Raw genomic sequence first — 24,014 nt, 5'->3', positions numbered from 1 at the left:
TATTTGGGCCTTTCCTTCTTTTCCCAGTTCATTGCCTGGAGTGGTTTTATTTCCGGTCGTGCCTGCTGGCTTCAAATTAGGGCTCACATCAAACCTCCTTGAAGATGTAATCATCCAAGGTACCTTTCAACTGGATCCTATCCTTCCTCTTCATCCTCTCCTTATTCTTCATGCTAGCCTTCTTCTTCATCCTATCCTTCTTCTTCATCCCACCCTTCTTCCTCTTCATCCCATCAACAGTGCTACTCTTAGACCACTGAAACAGACTTTGAGACAAAACAAACAAAAGAAGGATAGTGCTTCAAAAGGTCACAAGTGGTTTGTTTCCCACCTTCTCTCCACATTTTGAGCTCTGCCAGATCTTTCTTGCTTCCCCTTTTAGTCTTGACTGATAGTACATGGAAATATAGTCATCAAAAATGAAGTAGAATTGATTTTTGGAAGTCAACTACCTTCTTAAGTTTGAACTTCTACCACAATGAAGGATAATGGTTGCTATCTGGTGAAGCTATATTTTCCTTTACAGAAGCCAAGAGCATTCTATGAAAGAAAGATAGTATTTGCGGATCACTTTTCCTCCTCCTCTGTCACCAAGTTCTTAATCAACAATTAAGTCATAGAATGTTAGGCTATTAAGAGCAATTAATCAATGGGGAATCATTCATTTAACACAGGTACAAAATAGGGTAGTCTGATTACCATCTCTCAAATTTTTCTTTAAAAAATTTTATGAATGAATGGACACACACACAAGTTGGCTTGTTTGCGTTTGCATGTGTGGAGGGCACAGATCAGTTTCAACTATCTTCTATCATTCTCCACTTTATGTTTTGAGACAGAGTCTCTCCTGCTAGCTAGACTGGCTGTACATGAGCTTAGGAATCTGCCTGTATCTGTTTTCCAGGACTTCAGTTGCAGGTATACACAACCACATACAGCCTTTCTCATGGTTGTGGGAGCTGAACTTAGTTCTCACATTGTACAGCAAATAATTTACTTATGTATCTTTCTTTACTGCAGCACCTCCCAGCACACCTGTTCAACATGAATATCAAATGGCAATGCTAAGATTTTAGGTCTATCTTATTATTTATTTTAATATTTATTGAGTGCTTACTAAATGCACTGCACTGTGTTAGTTACTATGGTGGTTTGGATGAGAATGTTTCCAATAAGTTCATATGCTTTAGTGTTTGGTCCCCAGTTGGGAGAACTGTTTGGAAAGGATTAGGAAACATTGCCTTTTGGAAGAGGTGTACTGGGCTTTGAGAGTATAAAAATACATAATTTCCAGGGGCTTTTTTTGTTTTGTTCTTACAGCAAAGGATGTGAGTTCTTAGTATTCTGCTCTAGCCACCACACCTCCCCACAATAATAATGTTGGACTCCAGAATTGTAAGTTTAAATAAACCTTTCATTTTATAAGTTGCCTTGAGTCATGATGTTTTAGCACAGAAATGGAGAAGGTAATTAATACACTCACCAAGAGTGTATTTAGGGAAGAATAGATTCTTAGCTGTCTTTCACCAGAGGTAAATCCAACAAGCTGTTGCTGGAATCCCTGAATCTATGAGCTACTTTGTTTAAAAAGCTAGAATTCATAAACATTTCAGGAGTAAAATCATGAAATGCAGAGCAGGTGAGTCAAAGTAGATTGATATGCTCAGCTCAATGAATTGAAATGCCTAGTAACTTTTGAGACCAATCATTCTCAGGAATATCACTTGGTTTAGTTTGATGTCTCCTTATCCTGAAAAACCGACTCAATGATTCCAAAACACAGCTAATAAGCAATAGGAATCAATGATCATTGAATGTTATCTTAATTACTTTTCTATTACTGTGACGAAACACTATGACCAAAGTAATTTAGAAAATAAAGCATTTAATCGAGCTTACAGTTTCAGAGGATTAGAGTCCATAATGCTAGAATAAAGGCTTGGTGGCAAGAACAGCTGAGAGTTCACATCTGGACCCACAAGGAGGAGCTAGTGAGCACACTGATGAACTTCAAAGCCTACCCCTCTCAGTGATACACTTCCTCCATAAGGCCACTCCTTCTAATCCTTCCCAAAGAGTTTCACTGGGGATTAAATAGTCAAACATATGACTTTATGAAGGATGTTCTCATTCAAACCACCATATAAGCACTCAATTATACAACTAATGCACAAGATATGGTAGCTCATTCCTGGAACCTTAGTACTTGGGAGTCCAAGGCAGGAGGATTATTGTTAGTTTGAGGGTACTCTGAGGTACATAGGGAGTAGCCTGGACTATATAGGAAACTCTTACCTTAAAAACAAATCAAAACAAACAATACAACAAAGTAAACAAAACAAAAAATTCAAAAAGGTAAAAAGAATCCCCTTGCAAAATAAACTAGTAAATAAACAAATAAGATAGCATAAATATCATATTTAATCTACTTTTTATCATGTGTAAAATAAAGGATAAAACCAATATTTTTCTTAAAAAACTCTCTTCCTGCTTCAACAGGCTGTAATTCTATAATTGCCATTATTATTTGTGAAAATGTAAATGACTCTGGATAAACCAGCTAGAATAATACAGACTCAATTAGTAAGGAATGTCACAATATTTTGGTGGAAAAGCAATCTGCCAGTGGTGTGACAAGTATTTAGAAATCATTGTTCATAAGAGTCATTCTAATGACAGCAAATCACACTGCCTCCTCTCTCCCTTCACTAGCTTCTTGAAGGAATTGTTGTTATTTAGTACTTCCACTTGCTTTGACCTCTCATAGCTAACCTTCCTTCTCAAGGCTACTGCTCAGAGTGCATATGAAGGGCTTCATCTTTACATACTCTGAGAATATGCCACTTCCAGGTCAGAGAAACTATCAGCCCTCAGGAAGTGTGTAACTTATTTCAGATAGTTTCATAGACAGGACAAAAAATTGAGGCTTGCTGTGCAATCCTAGAGAGCTCTGGTTAGTCCAATGTCAGTATTTTGTTTTGCTACATCCAATCTGAATGTTTCTTTAAAAAATGACTCTATGACATTACTCAGTTAACTGCTGTGTCTGAGCACTGCCCACAAATCATTATGAGTCTTGCATCATGTCTTTCTCCAATTGCCAACAGCAGAGTCTTTTTTCCAGTCCCACCCTCTCTTTCCTTGGTCCAAAGGTTGTCTTTGATTTCTGGCCCTTTGAAATAATTACGAGTCTTAAACTGATGTTCATATTGGTTATCTTTCTTGTCACTATGTCAAAGTACTTGACAGAAGCAGCTTAGGGGAGGAAGAATTCATTCTTGCTCATGGACTCTAGAAATACAGTCCATTGGCAACAGGGGACTCTCCAGCTACAGTGGTAGGAACTTGAGGCTGCTGCTCCTTACATCGTGGTAAATCAGGACTCAGAGGACAGAAGCAAGAATGAGTTAAACCCTCTAAGGCCCACCCAGTGCCTCTCATCCACTAATTAAGCACCATGTCCCAAGGGTTCTATAGCCTCTCAAAACAGTGCCACCATCTAGGGACCAAGTGCCAAAACTCAAGTGTGTCGGGGACATCTCATATCCAAACAATAGCAGAATCATCACCATACCTGCCTCTGCAGCTGTATTTAATCTTGCCTTTACCACCGACCATTTCTTTTTCTGTATAAAGTTCTCCATCTTACTACACTAGTTCCTAAGTTGGGAATTCTAGGGAAATGGAAATGTGCCAATGGCTCACTCGATGGCTATCAATTTTACAACAAACAGAATGTCACTGTCTTTCTCCTTTAACCCTTTAATCTCAAACCAAGAACAGCTTTCTTTTTACGCTTAGGCACCCTTCTTGTTTTTAAAAACAAAAACAAAATAACAAAAAACAAAAACCAAAAACCAAAAAAAACCCAATGAGAAAACAAAACAAAAAAACCTGAAAATTTAATGAGAATGAGTAATTTAAGCTTGAAGTCTGGGAAAATGATTAGTAGTGTATTTCAGACACACGACTAATTTCAGATAAAATAAATTAAAGAATTACTATGCATCATGGCTTTGTGTAGAAAGTTAACATGTTCATGTGACATGATACAGAAGTGACTTATCGAACCCTGCTGATCTTGGCCCACAGCTCCTTGCTCCCAAATCCCGTGGGAGAGAGAGCTGATTGCCCAGAAGTGTGGGCAATCCTGAGACTGCAGGGCAGGAGAAATTGCCACTTCTTCCAACCTTTGCCCACATCCCTGGCCCAAGAGGAAATTGTACAGTGCATCTGGGCACAGGAAGATAGGGGCAGTCAAACTGCAAGAGCCCTGCAGTCCAGACTGCACCCAGATCTGAACGGACCTGGTCAAACAGCTCCCTGCACCCAAATCCCATGGGAGGGAGAGCTAGACCTTCAGAGGGGCAGACACACCTGGGAAACCAGAGTAGACTACTCTCTGCCCACATTTCTGACTCTAGAGGAAAATGCCTAGCACCATCTGGGCCCCCTGCACACAGGGATCCAGGAGAAGGAGGGGCAGGCCCTTCTGGTTCCCATCCACAGGGACAGCTGAAAGCCAGTGGACAGGAACAACTACATGCCTGAGAGCAGAACACTCTGTTCCCATAACTGGCTGAAAGAAAACAGGAAAACAGGTCTTCAGCACTCTGGACACACAGACCTATAGGATGATCAAGCCTCTGTCAGAAATAGCAAAACAAGGTAACACCAGAGACAACCTGATGTCGAGAGGCAAGCGCAGGAACCCAAGCAACAGAAGCCAAGACTACATGGCATCATCAGAGCCCAATTCTCCCACCAAAGCAAACACTGAATATCCAAACACACCAGAAAAGCAAGATCTAGATTCAAAATCACATTTTATCATGATGATGGAGGACTTTAAGAAGGTCATAAATTACTCCCTTAAGGAAATATAGGACAACACAAGTAAACAACTAGAAGCCCTTAAAGAGGAAACACAAAACCCCTTAAAGAACTACTGGAAAAAACAACAAAACAGGAGAAGGAAATGAACAAAACCATTCAGGAGTTAAAAATGGAAAAAGAAACCATAAAGAAAGGACAAAGGGAGACAAACCTGGAGATAGAAAACCTAAGGAAGAGATAAGGAGTCACAGATGTATCACCAACAGAATACAAGAGATAGAAGAGAGAATCTCAGGAGCAGAAGATTCCATAGAAATTATCGACACAACTGTCAAAGATAATGGAAAATGGAAAAAGCTACTAGCTCAAAATATACAGGGAATCTAGGACACAATGAGAAGATCAAACCTAAGAATAATAGGTATAGAAGAGAGTGAAGATTCCCAACTCAAAGGACCAGTAAATATCTTCAACAAAATCATAGAAGAAAACTTCTCTAACCTAAAGAAAGAGATGCCCATAAACATATAAGAAGCCTACAGAACTCCAAATAGATTGGACCAGAAAAGAAACTCCTCCTGTCACATAATAATCAAAACACCAAATGCACAAAACAATGAAAGAATATTAAAAGCAGTAAGGGAAAAGGTCAAGTAACATATAAAGGCAGACCTATCAGAATCACACCAGACTGCTCACCAGACTATGAAAGCCAGAAGATGTTGGACAGATGTCATACAGACCCTAAGAGAACACAAATGTATCCAGCAAAACCCTCAATTAACATAGATGGAGAAACCAAGATATTCCAGGACAAAACCAAATTTACACAATATCTTTCTACAAATCCAGCCCTACAAAGGATAATAAATGGTAAAGCACCACACAAGGAGGCAAGCTACACCAAAGAAAAAGCAAGAAACTAATCATTTTGCAACAAAACAGAGAAGACAAGCACACAAACATAATCTCACCTCCAAATACTAAGATAACAGGAAGCAACAATCACTATTCCTTAATATCTCTCAACATCAATGGACTCAATTCCCCAATAAAAAGACACAGATTAACAAACTGGATACATAATGAGGACCCAGCATTTTGCTTCCTACAGGAAACACACCTCAGAGACAAAGACAGACACTACCTCAGAGTAAGAGGATGGAAAACAACTTTCCAAGCAAATGGTCAGAAGAAGCAAGCTGGAGTAGCCATTCTAATATCAAATAAAATCGATTTTCAACCAAAAGTCATCAAAAAAGGTAAAGAAGGACACTTCACATTCAACAAAGGAAAAATCCACCAAGATGAACTCTCAATCCTAAATATCTATGCTCCAAATACAAGGGCACCTACATACATAAAAGAAACCTGACTAACGCTCAAAGCACACACTGCACCTCACACAATAATAGTAGGATATTTCAACACCCCACTCTCTTGAATGGACAGATGATGGAAACAGAAATTAAACAGAGACATACACAGACTAAGGGAAGTTATGAACCAAACGTACTTAACAGATATTTATAGAACATTGTATCCTAAAACAAAAGGATATACCTTCTTCTCACCACCTCATGGTACTTTCTTCAAAATTGACCATATAATCGGTCACAAAACAGGCCTCAACAGATACAGAAAGATAGAAATAATCCCATGAGTCCTATCAGACCATCACGGGCTAAAGCTGGTCTTCAATAACAATAAGGAAAGAATGCCCACATATACATGGAAGTTGAATAACGCTCTACTCAATGATAACCTGGTCAAGGAAGAAATAAAGAAAGAAAATAAATACTTTTTAGAATTTAATGAAAATGAAGGTACAACATACCCAAACTTATGGGACACAATGAAAGCTGTGCTAAGAGGAAAACTCATAGCGCTGAGTGCCTGCAGAAAGAAACAGGAAAGAGCATATGTCAGCAGCTTGACAGCACACCTAAAAGCTCTAGAACAAAAAGAAGCAAATACACCCAGGAGGAGTAGAAGGCAGGAAATAATCAAACTCAGAGCTGAAATCAAGCAAGTAGAAACAAAAAGGTCCATAGAAAGAATCAACAGGACCAAAAGTTGGTTCTTTGAGAAAATCAACAAGATAGATAAACCCTTAGGCAGACTAACGAGAGGACACAAAGAGTGTGTCCAAATTAACAAAATCAGAAATGAAAAGGGAGACATAACTACAGAAGCAGAGGAAATTAAAAAAATCATCAGATCTTACTACAAAAGTCTATATTCAGCAAACCTTGAAAATCTGGAGGAAATGGACAATTTCCTAAACAAATACCAGGTACCAAAGTTAAATCAGGAACAGATAAACCATTTAAACAACCCCATAACTCCTAAAGAAAAAGAAGCAGTCATTAAATGTTTCCCAACCAAAAAGAGCCCAGGTCCAGATGGGTTCAGTGCAGAATTCTATCAGACATTCATAGAAGACCTTATACCAATACTATCCACACTATTCCACAAAATTGAAACAGACGGAGCGCTACCGAATTCCTTCTATGAAGCCACAATTACTCTTATACCTAAACCACACAAAGACCCAACAAAGAAAGAGAACTTTAGACCAATTTCTCTTATTAAGATTGACTCAAAAATATTCAATAAAATTCTTCCAAACCGAATCCAAGAACATATCAAAACAATCATCCATCATGATCAAGTAAGCTTCATCCCAGGTATGCAGGGATGGTTTAATATATGGAAAACCATCAACGTAATCCACTATATAAACAAAATGACAGATAAAAGCACATGATCATCTCATTAGATGCTGAGAAAGCATTTGACAAAATTCAACACCCCTTCATGATAAAAGTCCTGGAAAAAATAAGAGTTCAAGGCCCATACCTAAACATAGTAAAAGCCATATACAGCAAACCAGTAGCTAACATTAAACTAAATGGAGAGAAACTTGAAGCAATCCCACTAAAATCAGGGACTAGACAAGGCTGCCCACTTTCTCCCTACTTTTTTAATATAGTTCTCGAAGTCCTAGCCAGAGCAATCAGACACCAAAAGGAGATCTTAGGGATACAAATTGAAAAGGAAGAAGTCAAAATATCACTATTTGCAGATGATATGATAGTATATTTAAGTGATCCCAAAAGTTCCACCAGAGAACTACTAAACCTGATAAACACCTTCAACAAAGTGGTTGGGTATAAAATTAACTCAAATAAATCAGTAGTCTTCTACACAAAAGAGAAACAAGCTGAGAAAGTAATTAGGGAAATGACACCCTTCATTATAATTACAAATAATATAAAATACCTCAGTGTGACTTTAACCAAGCAAGTGATAGATCTGTATGATAAGAACATACAGAAAGAAATTGAAGATCTCAGAATATGGAAATACTTCCCATGCTCATGAATTGGCAGGATTAATACAGTAAAAATGGCCATTTAACCAAAAGCGATCTACAGATTCAATGCAATCCCCATCAAAATTCTAATCCAATTCTTCATAGAGTTAGACAGAACAATTTGCAAATTCATCTGGAATAATAAAAAACCCAGGAGAGCTAAAACTATCCTCAACAATAAAAGGACTTCAGGGGGAATCACTATCCCTGAACTCAAGCAGTATTACAGAGCAATAGTGATAAAAACTGCATGGTATTGGTACAGAGACAGACAGATAGACCAATGGAACAGAATTGAAGACCCAGAAATGAATCCACACACCTATGGTCACTTGATTTTTGACAAAGGTGCCAAAACCATCCAATGGAAAAAAGATAGCATTTTCAGCAAATGGTGCTGATTCAACTGGAGGTCAGCATGTAGAAGAATGCAGATCGATCCATGCTTATCACCCCGTACAAAGCTTAAGTCCAAGTGGATCAAGGACCTCCACATCAAACCAGATACACTCAAACTAATAGAAGAAAAAGTGAGGAAGAATCTTGAACACATGGGCACTGGAGAAAATTTCCTGAACAAAACACTAACGACTTATGCTCTAAGATCAAGAATCGACAAATGGGATCTCATAAAAGTACAAAACTTCTGTAAGGCAAAGGACACTGTGGTTAGGACAAAACAGCAACCAACAGACTGGGGAAAGATCTTTACCAACCCTGCAACTGATAGAGGGCTTATATCCAAAATATACAAAGAACTCACGAAGTTAGACCGCAGGGAGACAAATAACCCTATTAAAAATGGGGTTCATAGTTAAACAAAAATTCACACCTGAGGAATATTGAATGGCTGCAAAGCACCTAAAAAAATGTTCAATATCTTTAGTCATAACGGAAATGCAAATCAAAACAACCCTGAGATTCTACCTCATACCAGTCAGAATGGCTAAGATCAAAAACTCCGGTGACAGCAGATGCTGGCGAAGATGTGGAGAAAGAGGAACACTCCTCCATTGTTAGTGGGATTGCAGACTGATACAACCATTCTGGAAATCACTCTCGAGGTTCCTCCAAAAATTGGACATTGCACTACCTGAGGACCCAGCTAAACCTCTCTTGGGCATATACCCAAAAGATGCTCCCACATATACCAAAGACACATGCTCCACTATGTTCATAGCAGCTTTATTTATAATAGCCAGATTAAGAAAGCTGGAAAGAACCCAGATGCCCTTCAACAGAGGAATGGATACAGAAAATGTGGTACATCTACACAATGGAATACTACTCAGCTATCAAAAACAATGACTTTATGAAATTCATAGGCAAATGGATGGAACTGGAAAATATCATCCTGAGTGAGGTAACCCAATCACAGAAAAACACACTTAGTATGCACTCATTGATAAGTGGATATTAGCCCAAATGTTCAAATTACCCTAGACGCACAGAACACATGAAACTCAAGAAGGATAACCAAAATGCAGATGCTTCACTCCTTCTTTAAAAGGGGAACAAGAATACCCTTGGGAGGGAATAGGGAGGCAAAATTTAGAACAGAGGCAGAAGGAACACCCATTCAGAGCCTGCCCCACATGTGGCCCATACATATACAACCACCAAACTAGATAAGATGGATGAAGCAAAGAAGTGCAGGCCGACAGGAACTGGATGTAGATCTATCCTAAGAGACACACCCAGAATACAACAAATACATAGGCGAATGCCAGCAGCAAACCACTGAACTGAGAACGGGACCCCCGTTGTAGGAATCAGAGGAAGGACTGGAAGAGCTTGAAGGGGCTCGAGACCCCATATGAACAACAATGCTAAGCAACCAGAGCTTCCAGGGACTAAGCCACTACCCAAAGACTATACATGGACTGACCCTGTGCTCCAATTGCATAGGTAGCAATGAATATCCTAGTAAGAACACCAGTGGAAGGGGAAGCCCTTGGTCCTGCCAAGACTGAACCCCCAGTCAAGGGGGTTGTTGGGGGGAGGGTGGTAATGGGGGGAGGATGATGATGGGAAAATCCATATAGAAGGGGAGTGGGTGGGGTTAGGGCAATGTTGGCTGGGAAATCGGGAAAGGGAATAACATTTGAAATGTAAATAAGAAATATCCAATTTAATTAATTAAGATGTAAAAAAGAAAAGAAGTGACCTAACAAACTGATCAGTATGAGCAGTAAAGTAAGGGGAGGTCCTAGGACTCTAATTTTCCCATGTAGCATATCACTGAGTGTATACTCAGTACAATTTGAAATACGTAATTAAATAATTACACTTAAGTAATAGACATTAACATAATTTATCTCTCCTCAACTAAATTGTATATGCTGTGTATTCAGTATTTTTCTTAAATTCAGGGAAATTTATTAGAAAATACCTTTTATATGGCAAACTTACTTGAAGCATAATAATTTTACTTTTTTAAATCACACTCCTCTTTTGTTAAGGTCCTTCATGATTAAATCAGATGGTTGGAAACTTAGAGACAGTGTGTGTGATGTGAGTCCACTTCTGTAAGTAGTGTGCTGACTTCCCCTCCCTCCTACATGTTCAAGTCAAGGTATCTGTATCGCAAGGTTGTAGATGGCTGTCTCTGAGTAACATGATACTTAGGGTCATGTGCCTCTCAGGGTGCTTTTTTTTTTACTCAGCACTTTAGAAGATAATGAACTTGGGAAATAAAAAGATGAGTATGGGATTTAATGTCAATGTCAGAGTTCTAAAAGAGGAGTGACCCAGATCTTGCCCTTCTCCCTCTGTCCTTGTTGAGCTAATGTCAATATCCTGTGAAACCCTCAGTTTCAGTTCAAGTCAGACTTTGTGCCACTCTTTCAAACACTGTTGTGAGGGCTTGTTTCACTTGGCTATGCTCATCAGATGATTTCACCACATCAGTCTCCCTAAGACATTGTGGTCAAATTAACTTTGGGATTAACAACTCTGGAATAATCTGACAAATCAATGTCATTATTTTTATATTAGTTTCACCTGTTCATACACATCAGGATAGCAGCATTAACTCAGTTGTGCTTTCTTGCCTTCTTATCCATTTGTGATCTTGTAAATCACTAAACAGAATTTACCACCAACACACTTCAACAAAGTCAACTATAATACCTCTTTTTTTTACTGTCACAGGGAAAAACTTTATTTAGATAGAAAATGAAACTGTACAAGTACAGTAAAGTTTTTTTCTCCCAAATAATGGATCTGAGTGCCAATGTGAGATAAAACAGGAGAAAAAACTTAAACTTCTCCCCCGTCATTTTTGGTAAAACCTGGCTTTTTTGAGATGTTATAGATGCAAGTAGAATTACAGCAAACTCAACTGTAATCTCAGTCATCACTGTGTTCTATAGCATGATCTATAGCCTTAAGAGGCCCTGAAATAGATCTGTATTTCCAGTTTCATTCAGTTGAGAAAAGAAGCACCACCCTCTCCCCTTCTGTGTTCAGTCATACTTTAATCACAGATTTTATTGTTTTCTGTGCAAAGATGTCCTCCAATTCACTCCAGTTAATTCTCAAGTTGGGAATTGTAGGGAAACAGAAGTGTGCGAATGGCTCACTTGATGGTTGTCAATTGCTTTTACTTCCTGGCTGAACTCTTTCTTACAGAGAAAAGGATCCTATAGGGCTAGTTTTCTGGAACCACACTTCTTCCAGCACATTCTTTGTGTGCTTACAGCCAAATTATCACCTTGTGGTCCAAGAGTTTCATTATTGAAGAAGAGCACATTAAGCCTCTATTATGAGTAGCATTATTAGATGCAGTAGCAGGATGGATCTTTGAGAGAGTTTTTTGTTATTTCTAGAGAAAACAAATTAAAAAATTTTTAGAGAGTTCCCTGACAACGTGAGATAAGGACATCGGACAGGAGCTCTGGAAGGCTCTGGGAGATTATTTTTGTTGTGATTTGGCTTGGCTGAGTTGTAGGTTAGAGGCTGAGTCTAGCGATATAAAAGGGGGATATTTGTTGATAGCACATTAACCTGGGGAATGCTGATATTTGCCTGGGTAGTGCTGACTGCTCTAAAGATAAGCCCCCAAATCTCAGTGCCCTACCATACCATTTCATTTCTTACTCATGGAAAATCTGCAGGGTCAGCAATGAGAAATCTGAACTCCTTCCATCCTGTGGCTATGTTACTGTCACAATTTAGCTTTCAAAGTTGATCTTCTCAATATCATTCAGCCCCAGAAGAAAAAGAACATGAAGAGTCATTTGGTATGGGCTGTTTTTTAATGCATCAGGCATGAGACATTAAAGACAAGGATATATTATTTCTGCTTACACAAGATGGGTTAGAAATGTTACAGGCGGACAGTTGTCTACAGTCCACATTGAGAGATGTACATTTACTGAAGCTCAAAGAAAGGGGGAGGTGAGTTTGACAATTAAAGTTTCAACTGCTCCTATAGGTATCTTTCTGGAAACTGGGTCTCCACTGGCCTGGGTTAGCTACTTCATGGAAATAATTCTCCTCTCTAAAGCAGCTAGCCAGTTAAAATTTCTCAGGAGGCCAGAATAGCCAGCTGCAACCATTACCATGGTCTGTGATAAACTAACCTCATGGATATCTTGGATCTATTGCTGGTCCACAGATGGGTTGTTATTGGGTGGTGGCCTATTTTTCCCTAATCTATTGCAAATCTTGTGAAAGTTCAACACATGACTGCTTCCTTGTGTAAAAGGGCACCACTATTACCATTGATTATTAGCACTACCAATAAAAGATGCCTAATTCTATGCACCATATCCTTCACACACTACATCAGATTTTGCAGCAATAGTATTTTAAATAATGCTTTTAATTTTTCCAATTATTATACGCGTATACAATGAAATATGATATCTACTTCCCACTTCTCCTCTTTCAGCTCTCTGAATTTCCCCCACAACAAGTCCCCTCCTGTACTCATGAATTTTTTTGTTTGTCTGTGATAACTCGTTAAATCCAGCTAGTGCTCTTCATATGTACATGTATGTGGGGCCATCCGTTGGTGAGTAAGAAACCTACTAGAGGTTACATCTTCAAAAAGGAATGATTCTCCCAACTCCAGCAACTGCCAATCCACTGACCATAGCTCCTTTGTTAAGGAATAGAGGCCTGGAGATTATCTACCAGGTCTGTGATGAAATTTGTGTTGGCTTGATCTCATATAGGTCTCATACAAGTAATCACAAGTGTCATGAGCTCAGGATTGTGACAGCATTTCACAGCACTTCTTCCCATCATGCGTCTCTTACATTCACCCTATCTCCTTCCATGGTGTTCCCTGAGTCTCGGTGATGGTTGTGTTAAAATAGATGTCTCATTTAGGGCTGAACCCTTAGTCTCTCATTCTTAGCCCTCTGAGCAGTTATGAATAAATGTTGAATGAAAGAGTATCCAAGTCACAATATGTTGTGAGACATTTCACTTTAGGTGTTCATCAGGTAAAGCTGCAGTGGAAATTGAAAGGCGGTATGACCACATACCCACAAGAGTGGTTGAGATATCAAAGAGAGGTGTGAGATGTCAAAGGCTGGTAAGGGAGTGGAGTAACTGGAGCCCCCATGCACTGCTGGTCAAATGTAAAATGTCAAAATTGCTTTGAGAGACCTTGTGGCTGCTTGGTTGTTGTAGGCAAAGTTCTGAGATGTACCTCAAGACTTCTGTTTCGTACTTCCTTTATAATCTCCTCCCTTGAGTAACACAGTGTGAGGTGGGACTATTAATAGATTTCACTTCTGTGATTATATTACAAAATTTTGGAGGTAGTGATCAAACATATGTAGGCTACCAAATCAGTTGGTTTTCAGAAAAACAAATCAGAAAAGAAATTATCATGGTGGCCCTGAGTTAATCAGGTTGACCTAAGAAAGGACAGAGCCTTTCCAAACAAGATATTTGAATGGCTAACGTGTGTGAGGACCTGTGAAGAGAGGCTGCTGTGAGTCAATGAAGGTGGCCTCTAAGAGCATAGCCTTGCTCCAAACAGCAGCCAATGAGGAAACGAAGATTCCAGGTCTACATCCACAGGGAAGAAAATGCTTCTGAAAATCTGGGTGTACCTGAAAGTGTTATTTATTGATCATGGTTATAGATGAGGGCATTGGCTGATGCTTTAATATTTTCTTTTGAGGACTTTAGCAAAGGACTCTATTAAACCTACCAGACAATTCAGTTCTACAGGATGCATGTCTTAGGGAGTTGTTACACAGCGTTCTAGATTGCTTTCTGTTGCTGTGATAAACACCACCACCAAAGGAAGGCAATTGTTAATTTTGCCTACAATTCCAGGTTGCAGCCCATCCATCATTCAGGGACACTAAGGAAGGAGCTCAAGGAGGAACTGGAGTAGAACTGATGGAGAAACACTGCTCACTGGCTCCTGTGTTCATGCTCAGCAAGCTTTCCTATACAACTTAGTAATTCCTTGGGGGGTGGCACCTTCCACTGTAGGCTGAGCCTTCCCACATCAATCAAACATTAAGACAATTCCAACAGAACTGGCCATAGGCCAATCTGATCTGGGAAGTTCCATCATTTGAAACTTACTCTTCCCAGGTGACTCTTATTTGTGTCAAGTTGGCCACCTGGACATATAGCAATAGAAATCTAATGCTACTCCCTAAACACAAGTATATGCATAAATTGTGGACTCCAGTTTAGTAATTTCTAACAGAAATTCGTTTCTACCCAAATACATGCACTGCTGCCTATTAGTATCTACTGGGGGCTTGCGCCAGCATCCCTGGTGCCTAAATTCGAAATGCTTGTTCTCTTATACATAAAATTGTATGCAGTCAACACACATACTTTTTAAGTACTATAAATAATCTGTACTTACTTATAGCACCTAATACAATTAAATGCTGTGTAAATAGTAAACAAATCAGGAGAAACAAGCTAAGAAATATCTGTTCAGTACAGATGCACCTTGGGTTTTTCCCCCACCCCTGGTTGAGTCTGCAGATATGAAGCCACCTGGATATGGAGAACCAGCTGGGCTCTGGTATCTCCCAAAGTGATATGTTAAATTATATATCCACAAAGTACAATGATCCAAAATTTATTTTTATTACCTGGTAGCACAATTACTAGTACATCACCTCTAGAACTGAAATATCCTTACACATATAAAAACGATCATGCAATATTATCTATGAAAACACTACAGAGTTAGCTCTCCATCCATAAAAATCCAAACATATAATAAAACAAAAAAATGGCCTAGCAATATTGAAAATATTAACTCTTCAAAGAACTCAACTCTTTTCTTATTTTGCTCAATTTTCTTCCCACACACAATTGGCTGAAACTGTGATATGGAATTCATTATTTTGACAAGTAATTTTTTATTTCCATTTTAGAGGAGTCAAAATAGTGTTCTGAGAAGTGGGAGGTGCTATTTGAGGTCAGATTTGTCACCACTGAGTTCCTTGTACATAGCATCTTGATGGACATGGTTTTGGGTGAGGACAAGGTCAAAATAAAATAGAAAAAAAGACAGGTATTTTACTCTATTTCCTGGAGAAAACATAAATATTTGCTTTCTACCTGGTCCTCTAGTGATGAAATCATTAAACCATGAACAAAACCTTTCCCAGGATTTCATGCCCAGCAAATGTTCATATCTAAATAGTAAACAAATGGTACTTATAGCACAGGTAAAGAAGAAAGGGACAGGGAAGGCAAAAAACTCTTTTTAAGAAACATTTTCAAAATGCTACCTCCAAAGCAAAGTTCTTGGCAGTCAGGGATGGCTTCCTGGAAACAGCTACTAGTCTAGGGAATTTGGATTTATAGTTGAGTTATTTCCTTTGCCTATAATGCAGTTACTTAATGTCTTAGAGCTTTGGATTTCATCTGAGGGTTGATGCTCACAATTCTACTTATTCTGTAAGGTGGGGATGAGATACCCTGTAACACAGAAGGCTCCCCTCATCTGCATCCCTGCCCCTTCCTATGTATGAATAACTATGTATGTATGTATGTATGTATGTATGTATGTATGTATGAATCTTTCATAGCTGACATTGAGGCAGAGAAGATTAGGAGGGCCGCTAAGGCTTAGAGAAACCACAGAGAAGGATGTCTTAGAGTCTAAAATGCAAAATACATGATAAAAAGTTGGGGCAAGTATAGAGCAGTGCAACGGGACCAAGAGAGAATAGTGCCTGAAAAACAGAGTCAAATGACTACGTTCTCTAAAGGCTGTTGGGCAAAGCGGTTTGCTGGATAAGTCAAGGAAAGCAGGAATTCAGAGGATGTTGGCTCTGAACATTTGACTTCCCACGAGTGACTGAGGATAGGACAGAGGGTGGCAGCAGTTCCTGCCTTGTGGATGGCTGGGAGAAGGAAAGCTCTTCATGGCTATAGCATCAGGCGAGATTTAGGTCCAGGTCTTGAAGGATCAACATCATGTAGATCAGGAGAAGGAAAAGAGGGCTGATTGGAGGACTGGATCTCTTTGTGCATTGCACCACAAAGCTTCTTCAGGCAGAAGTACCTTGTCCTACACAGATTAGCCCTTGAATATGTATCGGCAAAAGTCTAGGATTTGCTTAGGAGGTACTATCTGAGAGGATAAGGAGAGGCAAAAAGAGCTACATCAAAAGCCTAATTGCAGCTTGATATTGCAATACAAAATCAGTGACCTCCTCTCCAAGAAAGAATGTAATAGGGAGAAATAGTCATCCCCAAAGTACATGTGTCCTTTGGTTCAAAGTCTACCCGAATTGCTGGTAAACGATAAGATTATCTCTATACTTCCTAGCTTCAATCTCTCCATCACAACTGTTAAGCGCTCATTGAGTTATTCATTGCTATTAGGAAAAAAAATATTGGAAATTGATGAGGTTAGTAGCCATTATTTGGCCTGGCTATACCTTCCTTTGGTTTAGGTTTTAGCATCAGATCCCAAGGATGTGTTTTTCAAGGGGGAAAGAAAAGGAGATGGAAAAACATTGCCACAGACAGGGTCTGCCTTCCTGTCAGGAAGGGCTGACACAGAAGGCACCCACAGGTAGCGGAACATAGGTACTGAAGAATTAAAGGTCTTGTTGCCTCTTCCCTTTGTAAGTTAGCCCAGCTTCAAAAGCCCTGTCAATGCCTAGCAAGGGTTTTCTAACAACAAAAGCATTCTTGCTGTTGTTGAGATTAAATAAGAATGTATTTAAGCAGGCTAGAGAGAGAGAACTCACCAATTAAGGGTGCATACAGTTCTGAGGGCTCACATGGAGCAGTTTACCTCCCAGCTCCAGGGAATTCAATGCCTCTGCCAGTCTTCTCTCTGTCTCTGTCTCTCTGTCTCTCTGTCTCTCTGTCTCTCTGTCTCTCTCTGTCTCTCTGTCTCTGTCTCTGTCTCTGTCTCTGTCTCTGTCTCTCTCTCTCTCTCACACACACACACACACACACACACACACACACACGATAATGAGATAAATCTTTCTTTTTCAAAAGGGAAGTATGCAAGGTCTCTGACACAAAAGTTCTCACTGTCAGATATCAGCTAACTATAATCACTCATAGCCAAAGGCGCTAGGACGCTAGATTTTGCCACATATTTTGGGGGAGGGGAGCGGGGTGAAGCGGGGTGTCCGCTTGTTTCAGGGTTAGATGTCTTTTGGAAGCAGTCTCCGTGGGCCGGGGAGGCCAGCAGACTGCTCTATCAGCAGGAGCCTGGTCTCCCCTGCTCCACCCACACTTCTCTTCTGGGAGCAACTAGTTCTCTCTGTGTGAGACCCGCCTGCGCGCCACCCGCAGACCTGCGCTTCTGTCAGGACCTCTGTGAAACTCGCTGCCAAACACAGCTGAGGTAGAATACGCGCCGCCGCTGGTGAGTGTAGGCGGGAGAGCCCTGCGCTCCTGAAGGAGTCGTCCTAGTGCCTGGGAACCCGACAAGAGGCAAAGGAAGTTCTAACAGAGGAGAACCTTCCAGGGAGGGAACCCAATGCTCTCTCAAGCCTCTTTTCTTGGGGGATCAGGAGGGAGGGGACGACCCAAGGGTACCAAGCTGCATCCTTTGACCTTCCATTCCCCTCAGTCTGGCTTCTCCTTGGATCCTCACTCTCCCCTAGCGGTGCCAGGTCCCCTAAGGACACTCCAGATCTGGGATACAGATATTTCGCAGGAAGAACAAACAGGTCAGGCATACTCCCTGACAAATGCATTCTTCTCCTCTGTTCTCTCCAGAACGAGTACCTTAACTTCTCCAGGGGTTGCCAAAGGCGCCCAAAGCTCGAAACCTTATCCAAACTGTTCAACTTGGACAACTTCTTGGAATGGGGATCCCCGTGCTCTCTGGGGGAAACCACGCTGGCTGCCCACACATTAGGAGAGGACACCTCGACTTTTCGGCGGGGAATCCCCCTCAGAATCTGTCTCTCTTGACAGCACGGTGTCCTACAGAAGCAAATTAAGAACTCTCCAAACAGGAGTGCGCTTCGGGAGTGGGAGGTCGCAGGCAGGGGCCAAAACGCACAAGTTCAGCACTGTTTTGGACAGAGAACTCCGTCCATGTTTCCAAGTCACAAAGCTCTTGTCCGCTGGTGGGGGTGGAAAGCAGGGACTGAAGTCGCTGGGAGGGAAATCCTCTAGGCGTGGATCGGAAAACTGAGGTGAACTGCAACGCTCAATCGTTGAACCATGTCGGTGGGAAACTATTCTTTCTCCGGGGCGTGGGGGGCTGGGTGACTTCCCTGGAAAAGCAGCCGACGACGTCAAGCCCAGCTGCTCTGGACTCTATCCCTCTGTCCCTAGGCAGGCTGGAGAACTTGGTACCTCGGACAGCAGCCGGGACGCACAGCATCCTTTGCAAGGTGCGGTCCTATTTTGCCCCCACCAAGTCAAACACCAACAAATTATTTCTCTGACCTTTCTAATACAGATGAAGGACATTTTAATTACATAACCCATGAAAGATCACCGGAGGCAATGTCGTGTTTGAGAACCGATGGCAGAATAACTGCATAGCATAAAAAAGACAAAACTTGCAAATCTGCAACGAGATTGCGCAAGGCTGTCCCTCCACTGGAAACAACGTGTGAAATGCATGGGGAAAAAAAAAATCTTACCTTTCGGACTCCAAATCCGTGTTCTGCTGCAACTTGGCGAGCCTCTTCCTCTCCGTCTTTATGCAACTCCACAAGAAAATGATTCGTGAAGACCGGTCTCTCGGCAGACGCAAAAACCATGACACAGAAGAGAAGCCCGGCCGCCTTCCACTGAGATCCACAACCGCCCTCCATCCTTCTTTGGGAGTGAAAAGTGGGGCTGCGAGGCGCGCCGGGTGGTGGAGCAGGGAAAGAAGAGGGAAGATGCAAATAAAAAATAGGTATGTAGTTTTTGTTTCTGTTTTTCTTTTTTAAAAAAATCTTTGTATAGCAAAAGAGGCAGAAGAGAAGCTTGGCAAACAGCAAATCTGTGCGCTGTCCACCAGCAGCTGGCTGCCAGGGAAGCCGTGGAGTCGCGCAGCCCGGCTGACTGGCAGGGGTGCGAATGTGCGGAGCTGTGTGTACCCGAGAGAAAGAGCTAGTGTGTGTCTGTGCTTGATGCTAAATCTGCATTTTCAGCTCCTCCTCGGCTCCAATTCCAGAGGGCTGGAGGCGAGCGCCAGCCCGGGTGACGCGCGCCCGCCAGCGGCCAATGGAGGACAGAGGATCGGCGGGCCCCGCCCCGGGCCGCCCCGAACCCGCCCCCGCCCGCCCCCGCCCTCCCCTGCCCAGATAGCTGCCGGGGTCCCCGGGGGCGCCTCAAGCCCGCGCCCCCGCCAGCCCGGAGCGGCTTCGCTCCGCCCGGCCACTGCGCGCCCAGGAAAATCCCCCCGCTGCCACCCGCCGCCGGCGCCCGGTGATGTCATTGTTTGTGGAAATCTGCACAGCTCCGGGAAGGGAATTACGGTGCGTGCCGCTTCAGAGGCCCCGAGGGGAGCGGGCGCCCCGACCGCTCCCTGTTGCTCTTCCTTTGCTTGTGTTCAGGTGCAAAACAACTCTCCTCTCTTTACTCTTCTGTTCCTTCTCCTCTCTTCCCTCCTCTCACTTTTTTCTCCTCTCTTTCCCTCTCCACCCCTCTCTCCCTTTCTCCCAGTAACAAAGCAAATTTGATCATTCCCGCCCCCTCCACTTTGGGCAAATCCCAGGCTGGGAAGAGCATCCTTCCAGAGGTGACTCACGGGGGCAGAAAGGAGCTTTTTCTCTCTGCTCTTTTCCTCCTGCTCCAAGGAGGCCAGAAACTAAACATCTGGCAGTCCAGCGGGAGTCCGGACTGCCCTCCCCCCACCAGCGATGGCTATTAGGAGAGACTCCTCCAGAGTCAAAGCTGCACCTGCATCCCAAGACTGCCACGGGAGACGTGATGCTTAAGCTGGGAGACAGATTCTCAGACTCTGGGTTTGTGGCTGCATCAGGACCAAGAATGTGAGAGTTTAAAGGTGGTATAGTCACCCATCCCAGGCTCTAGGTCAGGATTCCTGCTAAGAGTCTTTGCCTGCACGATAAATCAGGCTGAGTAAGCAGGGGGACTGCTGTTGTCCAGGTCCAGTTAACTGCTGAGGTCTGACTTCCCCTTCTTGCTCTAGTGTGAGGAAGTAGATCCGTTCTGCTGTAAGGACACAAGAACCATTGCTCTAAGTAATGTAAGTATTTAGCTGTTATGGGGTATATTTTACATCGTTTTTATCATTTAGCCGCAAAGTTAAAAAAATCCTGCTATAAATTGGATAATCAAGAAGATGCTTTTTCCTGGGAAAGAGAGGTAGGAAAAGGGAGGGAGGGAGGGAGAGAGAGAGAGAGAGAGATAGCTAACTTGAGTTTGTAACACTGGCACAGCATACCACATCCAACCACACCCGCCCACTCCTCCTTAGCCCACAATCAGAGTGCAGACAGGAGACACAGGATTGGTGGACACGAATTTGCTTAGAGCACAAGGCTCACGGTCTTCACTGACGTGGCTGTTCCCCAGCATTGCTAGAGAACAAGCATTGCAGATGGTTTCTATCACACTGTAGCCTTCAGCGTACTACATCATTTATTGTGTTTGAATTCCTTGCAGACAAGCAGGAGAGGCATTGGGAAGGTTTGGTAGAGAGGATTCCAGAGCGGGAGCAAGGGTTTTAGAAACTTATTAACGAAACAGCAGATCAGCCTGGAAGTCTCGGTTTGGAGCTGCACGCGTTAGTTCATCTCTGCCAAGAATGCTTTCTTTTCACCCCATGTTGTATCACATCTCTCATCTGGCTATAGCACAAAGATTCCTTCCCCAGAGGCCTTCAACTCTTCCTCTGCCTTTGTGTTCTTTACGGTTCACCCACAGTTTCAACCAAAGTAGTGGTTTAGTGTGGAGAATAACCACATGGTTCCATCGGATGTGAACATTACATTAGATAAATCACCATTGGGGAGAGCATTTCAAAAGCAGCCACAGAGATACAAATCTAAGCCTTTAGAAAAGAGATCTGAAGAGCATCAAATAAGTCAATTTAGAAGATTATAGGTGTTGGGAAATAGCAGTGCCAATGTATCCAAATCTCTCTGAAATTGCCAATTATTTAGATTATGTATTAATTTCTCTGGAACCAATGAGCGATGCTTCAGTTCCTAAATAAACGCCGAGGATGAAATGCCAGTGTGTACTCAATCTACCACCATGGTTAATCTCACCAGGAAATCCTATCGAAATTTGATTCGCTTGGTGGCGATGAGGGGAGGTGGTAGGTCTGTTGAGAGGGCGGGATCATGAGGACTCTGCCCTCATGAGTGGATTACTCCAGTTTTAGATTAATGAGTTATTCAGTGGGAGTGGGACGTGGGAAGTGACTTTGCCATACAAGCACACTTTACCTGAGTAACTTTTATCTTCTCACCGGATGCTCTCTATCAGGTTAGGGTGCAGCGAGAAACCCCCGACCTGACACCAGTACCATGCTTTCGGACGTCTTAATATCCCAAACTGGGAGCTCAGGAAATCTTTTTCTTATTCACACAGTTTGAGGTAATTTGTTACAGCGACAGCAAGTGGACTATGATGTGAGTCTATATTTAAATACTTAAAGCTATAAAACCAGATACAGACTGAGCAAAACCTGGGTAACTGACTGACGTTTGCTGTCTTTTGCAAAAAACAAAAAGGAAATTATGTATTTGAGTTTCTTGCCTGCATGTGTATATGTATGAATGCATACCACATGTGTGCCTGCTACCTTCTGAGGTCAAGAAGAAGGCATTAGACCCTCTGGAGTTACCGTGTGGGTGCTGGGAATGGGAAGAAGGTTCCCTACCAGAGCAATAAGTGCTCTTAACTGCTGAGCCAGCGTTCGAATGCCCTGAGGTCTGGGGTGGTTTACGTAGTGTACAATCTATCACAATATTGTCAGCACAGAAGAATGGAAACAGAATTCTTGTGATGCAAACGCTAAATTTTTAATGCACGAAGGTACCATAAGCCAGTGGAGGAAATGCACGGAAATATTTGATTGGTATTTGAAATGTAAACATACCTTCAGTGTGCACAAATTTGCTCTTCTAGAGAAGTCTTATTACCCAAACTCTTTTCTAATAGCAATAGATTTAGACAGAGAAAGCCAACTGGAGAGAGAAGGAGATAGGATGGTAGCATTAACATATCTGAGGGCTGACCCAGAAACCACTGCAAGTTCTGCTGTGCCTGTCAACGGATGCCACTTGGCCAAACCATTGAATCTCTTTAAGCCCATACCTCTCCACCTGTGGAAACTGAGTTTAGGCATCCTTAGATCCCAAACTGTGCTTTCAGAGAAGCTAAAGCCCATAATGTGGTGTAAAGAATTCTTAGCTCCAGGGGTGTTGACAGTGTTGCAATGACTAAGAGGTCACTTCCCACAAACCTCCTCCAGCCCTTCCTAGATGTACCTAAGCTGGTGGACTTGAGAAGATAACTGACAGGTGTCCATAGTCAGTATCAGACACGAAAACCATTAAGATCTTTGAGTCTTTTCATTTATTTCCTGTTATAGCTGTAGCAACAACATAGATTGGTGGCTAGTATGTGCCACCAAGCCCAAATCTCTTGTTGAAGATATTTTACAATGACTACAATATTTCCATTTTACAAGCACACACACACACACACACACACACACACACACACACACACACACACACACACATGCACTACCTGGGACAGGATTGGGGTTTTTCCCATCCAGGTGTATTCAGATTTCTCTAGGTGAAGATTTTAGAGCCACAGACTATCAAGTCAAGTAAATTCTACTGTACCAGGGATGGGGAACAGGGCAAAGCCATCCCCAGGAGGGACTTCTGGACCTGTGCATATTGTTTGGACCACTGGAGAAGAAATCTAATTTTGCTGTCGATTTTCCTTACACAGACTGTAGCGTAACCAGGAGGGAAATAGGCATGTATGACTTAAAATCATAATTTAAATAGAGCCCTGATTCGGTCTGGACAGAAGGTGTATGTCTTTAATCTCAGCAGTTGGGATTGAAGGCAGGGCAACTGTGAGTTTGAAGGCCAATCTAGGTTACAAAACAATTTCAAAAACAAACAAACAAACAGACAGACAAACAAACAAACAAACAAACAAACAGTCACACTTTTCCAACCAAAGTGTGTTGCCATTTTTGTGCTTCTCATTTGACCCTTCAAATGCAACAGTGCCACCTCCATTGGAGCAGGGCTTTTCTGCTAACATTCTGTGCTAGCGTGTCTTGCTGGAGATTCTTCCTGCCACCTCTGTCTCTCCTGTTTTGCTACATCTACCCATTCTCAAGATTTCCTCAAACAGCTATTCGCTC

General features: G+C 41.9%; 1 protein-coding gene across 1 annotated transcript in view; it reads right to left on the bottom strand.

The window, feature by feature from the left end:
* Positions 1-19,787, bottom strand: part of Pcsk2 (proprotein convertase subtilisin/kexin type 2) — a 270,294-nt gene extending 250,507 nt beyond the window's left edge. Inside the window, exon 1 of the mRNA XM_032904319.1 lies at positions 19,297-19,787. Within this exon, the coding sequence (XP_032760210.1) occupies positions 19,297-19,470 (174 nt within the window). The 5' untranslated portion in view covers positions 19,471-19,787. The remainder of the gene's footprint in view (positions 1-19,296) is intronic.
* Positions 19,788-24,014: the final 4,227 nt, after the last annotated feature.

Source organism: Rattus rattus, chromosome 5 (assembly GCF_011064425.1).
Source record: "Rattus rattus isolate New Zealand chromosome 5, Rrattus_CSIRO_v1, whole genome shotgun sequence".
In the NCBI taxonomy this organism is placed as follows: domain Eukaryota; kingdom Metazoa; phylum Chordata; class Mammalia; order Rodentia; family Muridae; genus Rattus; species Rattus rattus.
Note: the sequence above shows the minus strand (reverse complement) of the source record. Positions and strands in the feature narration are given on the sequence as shown.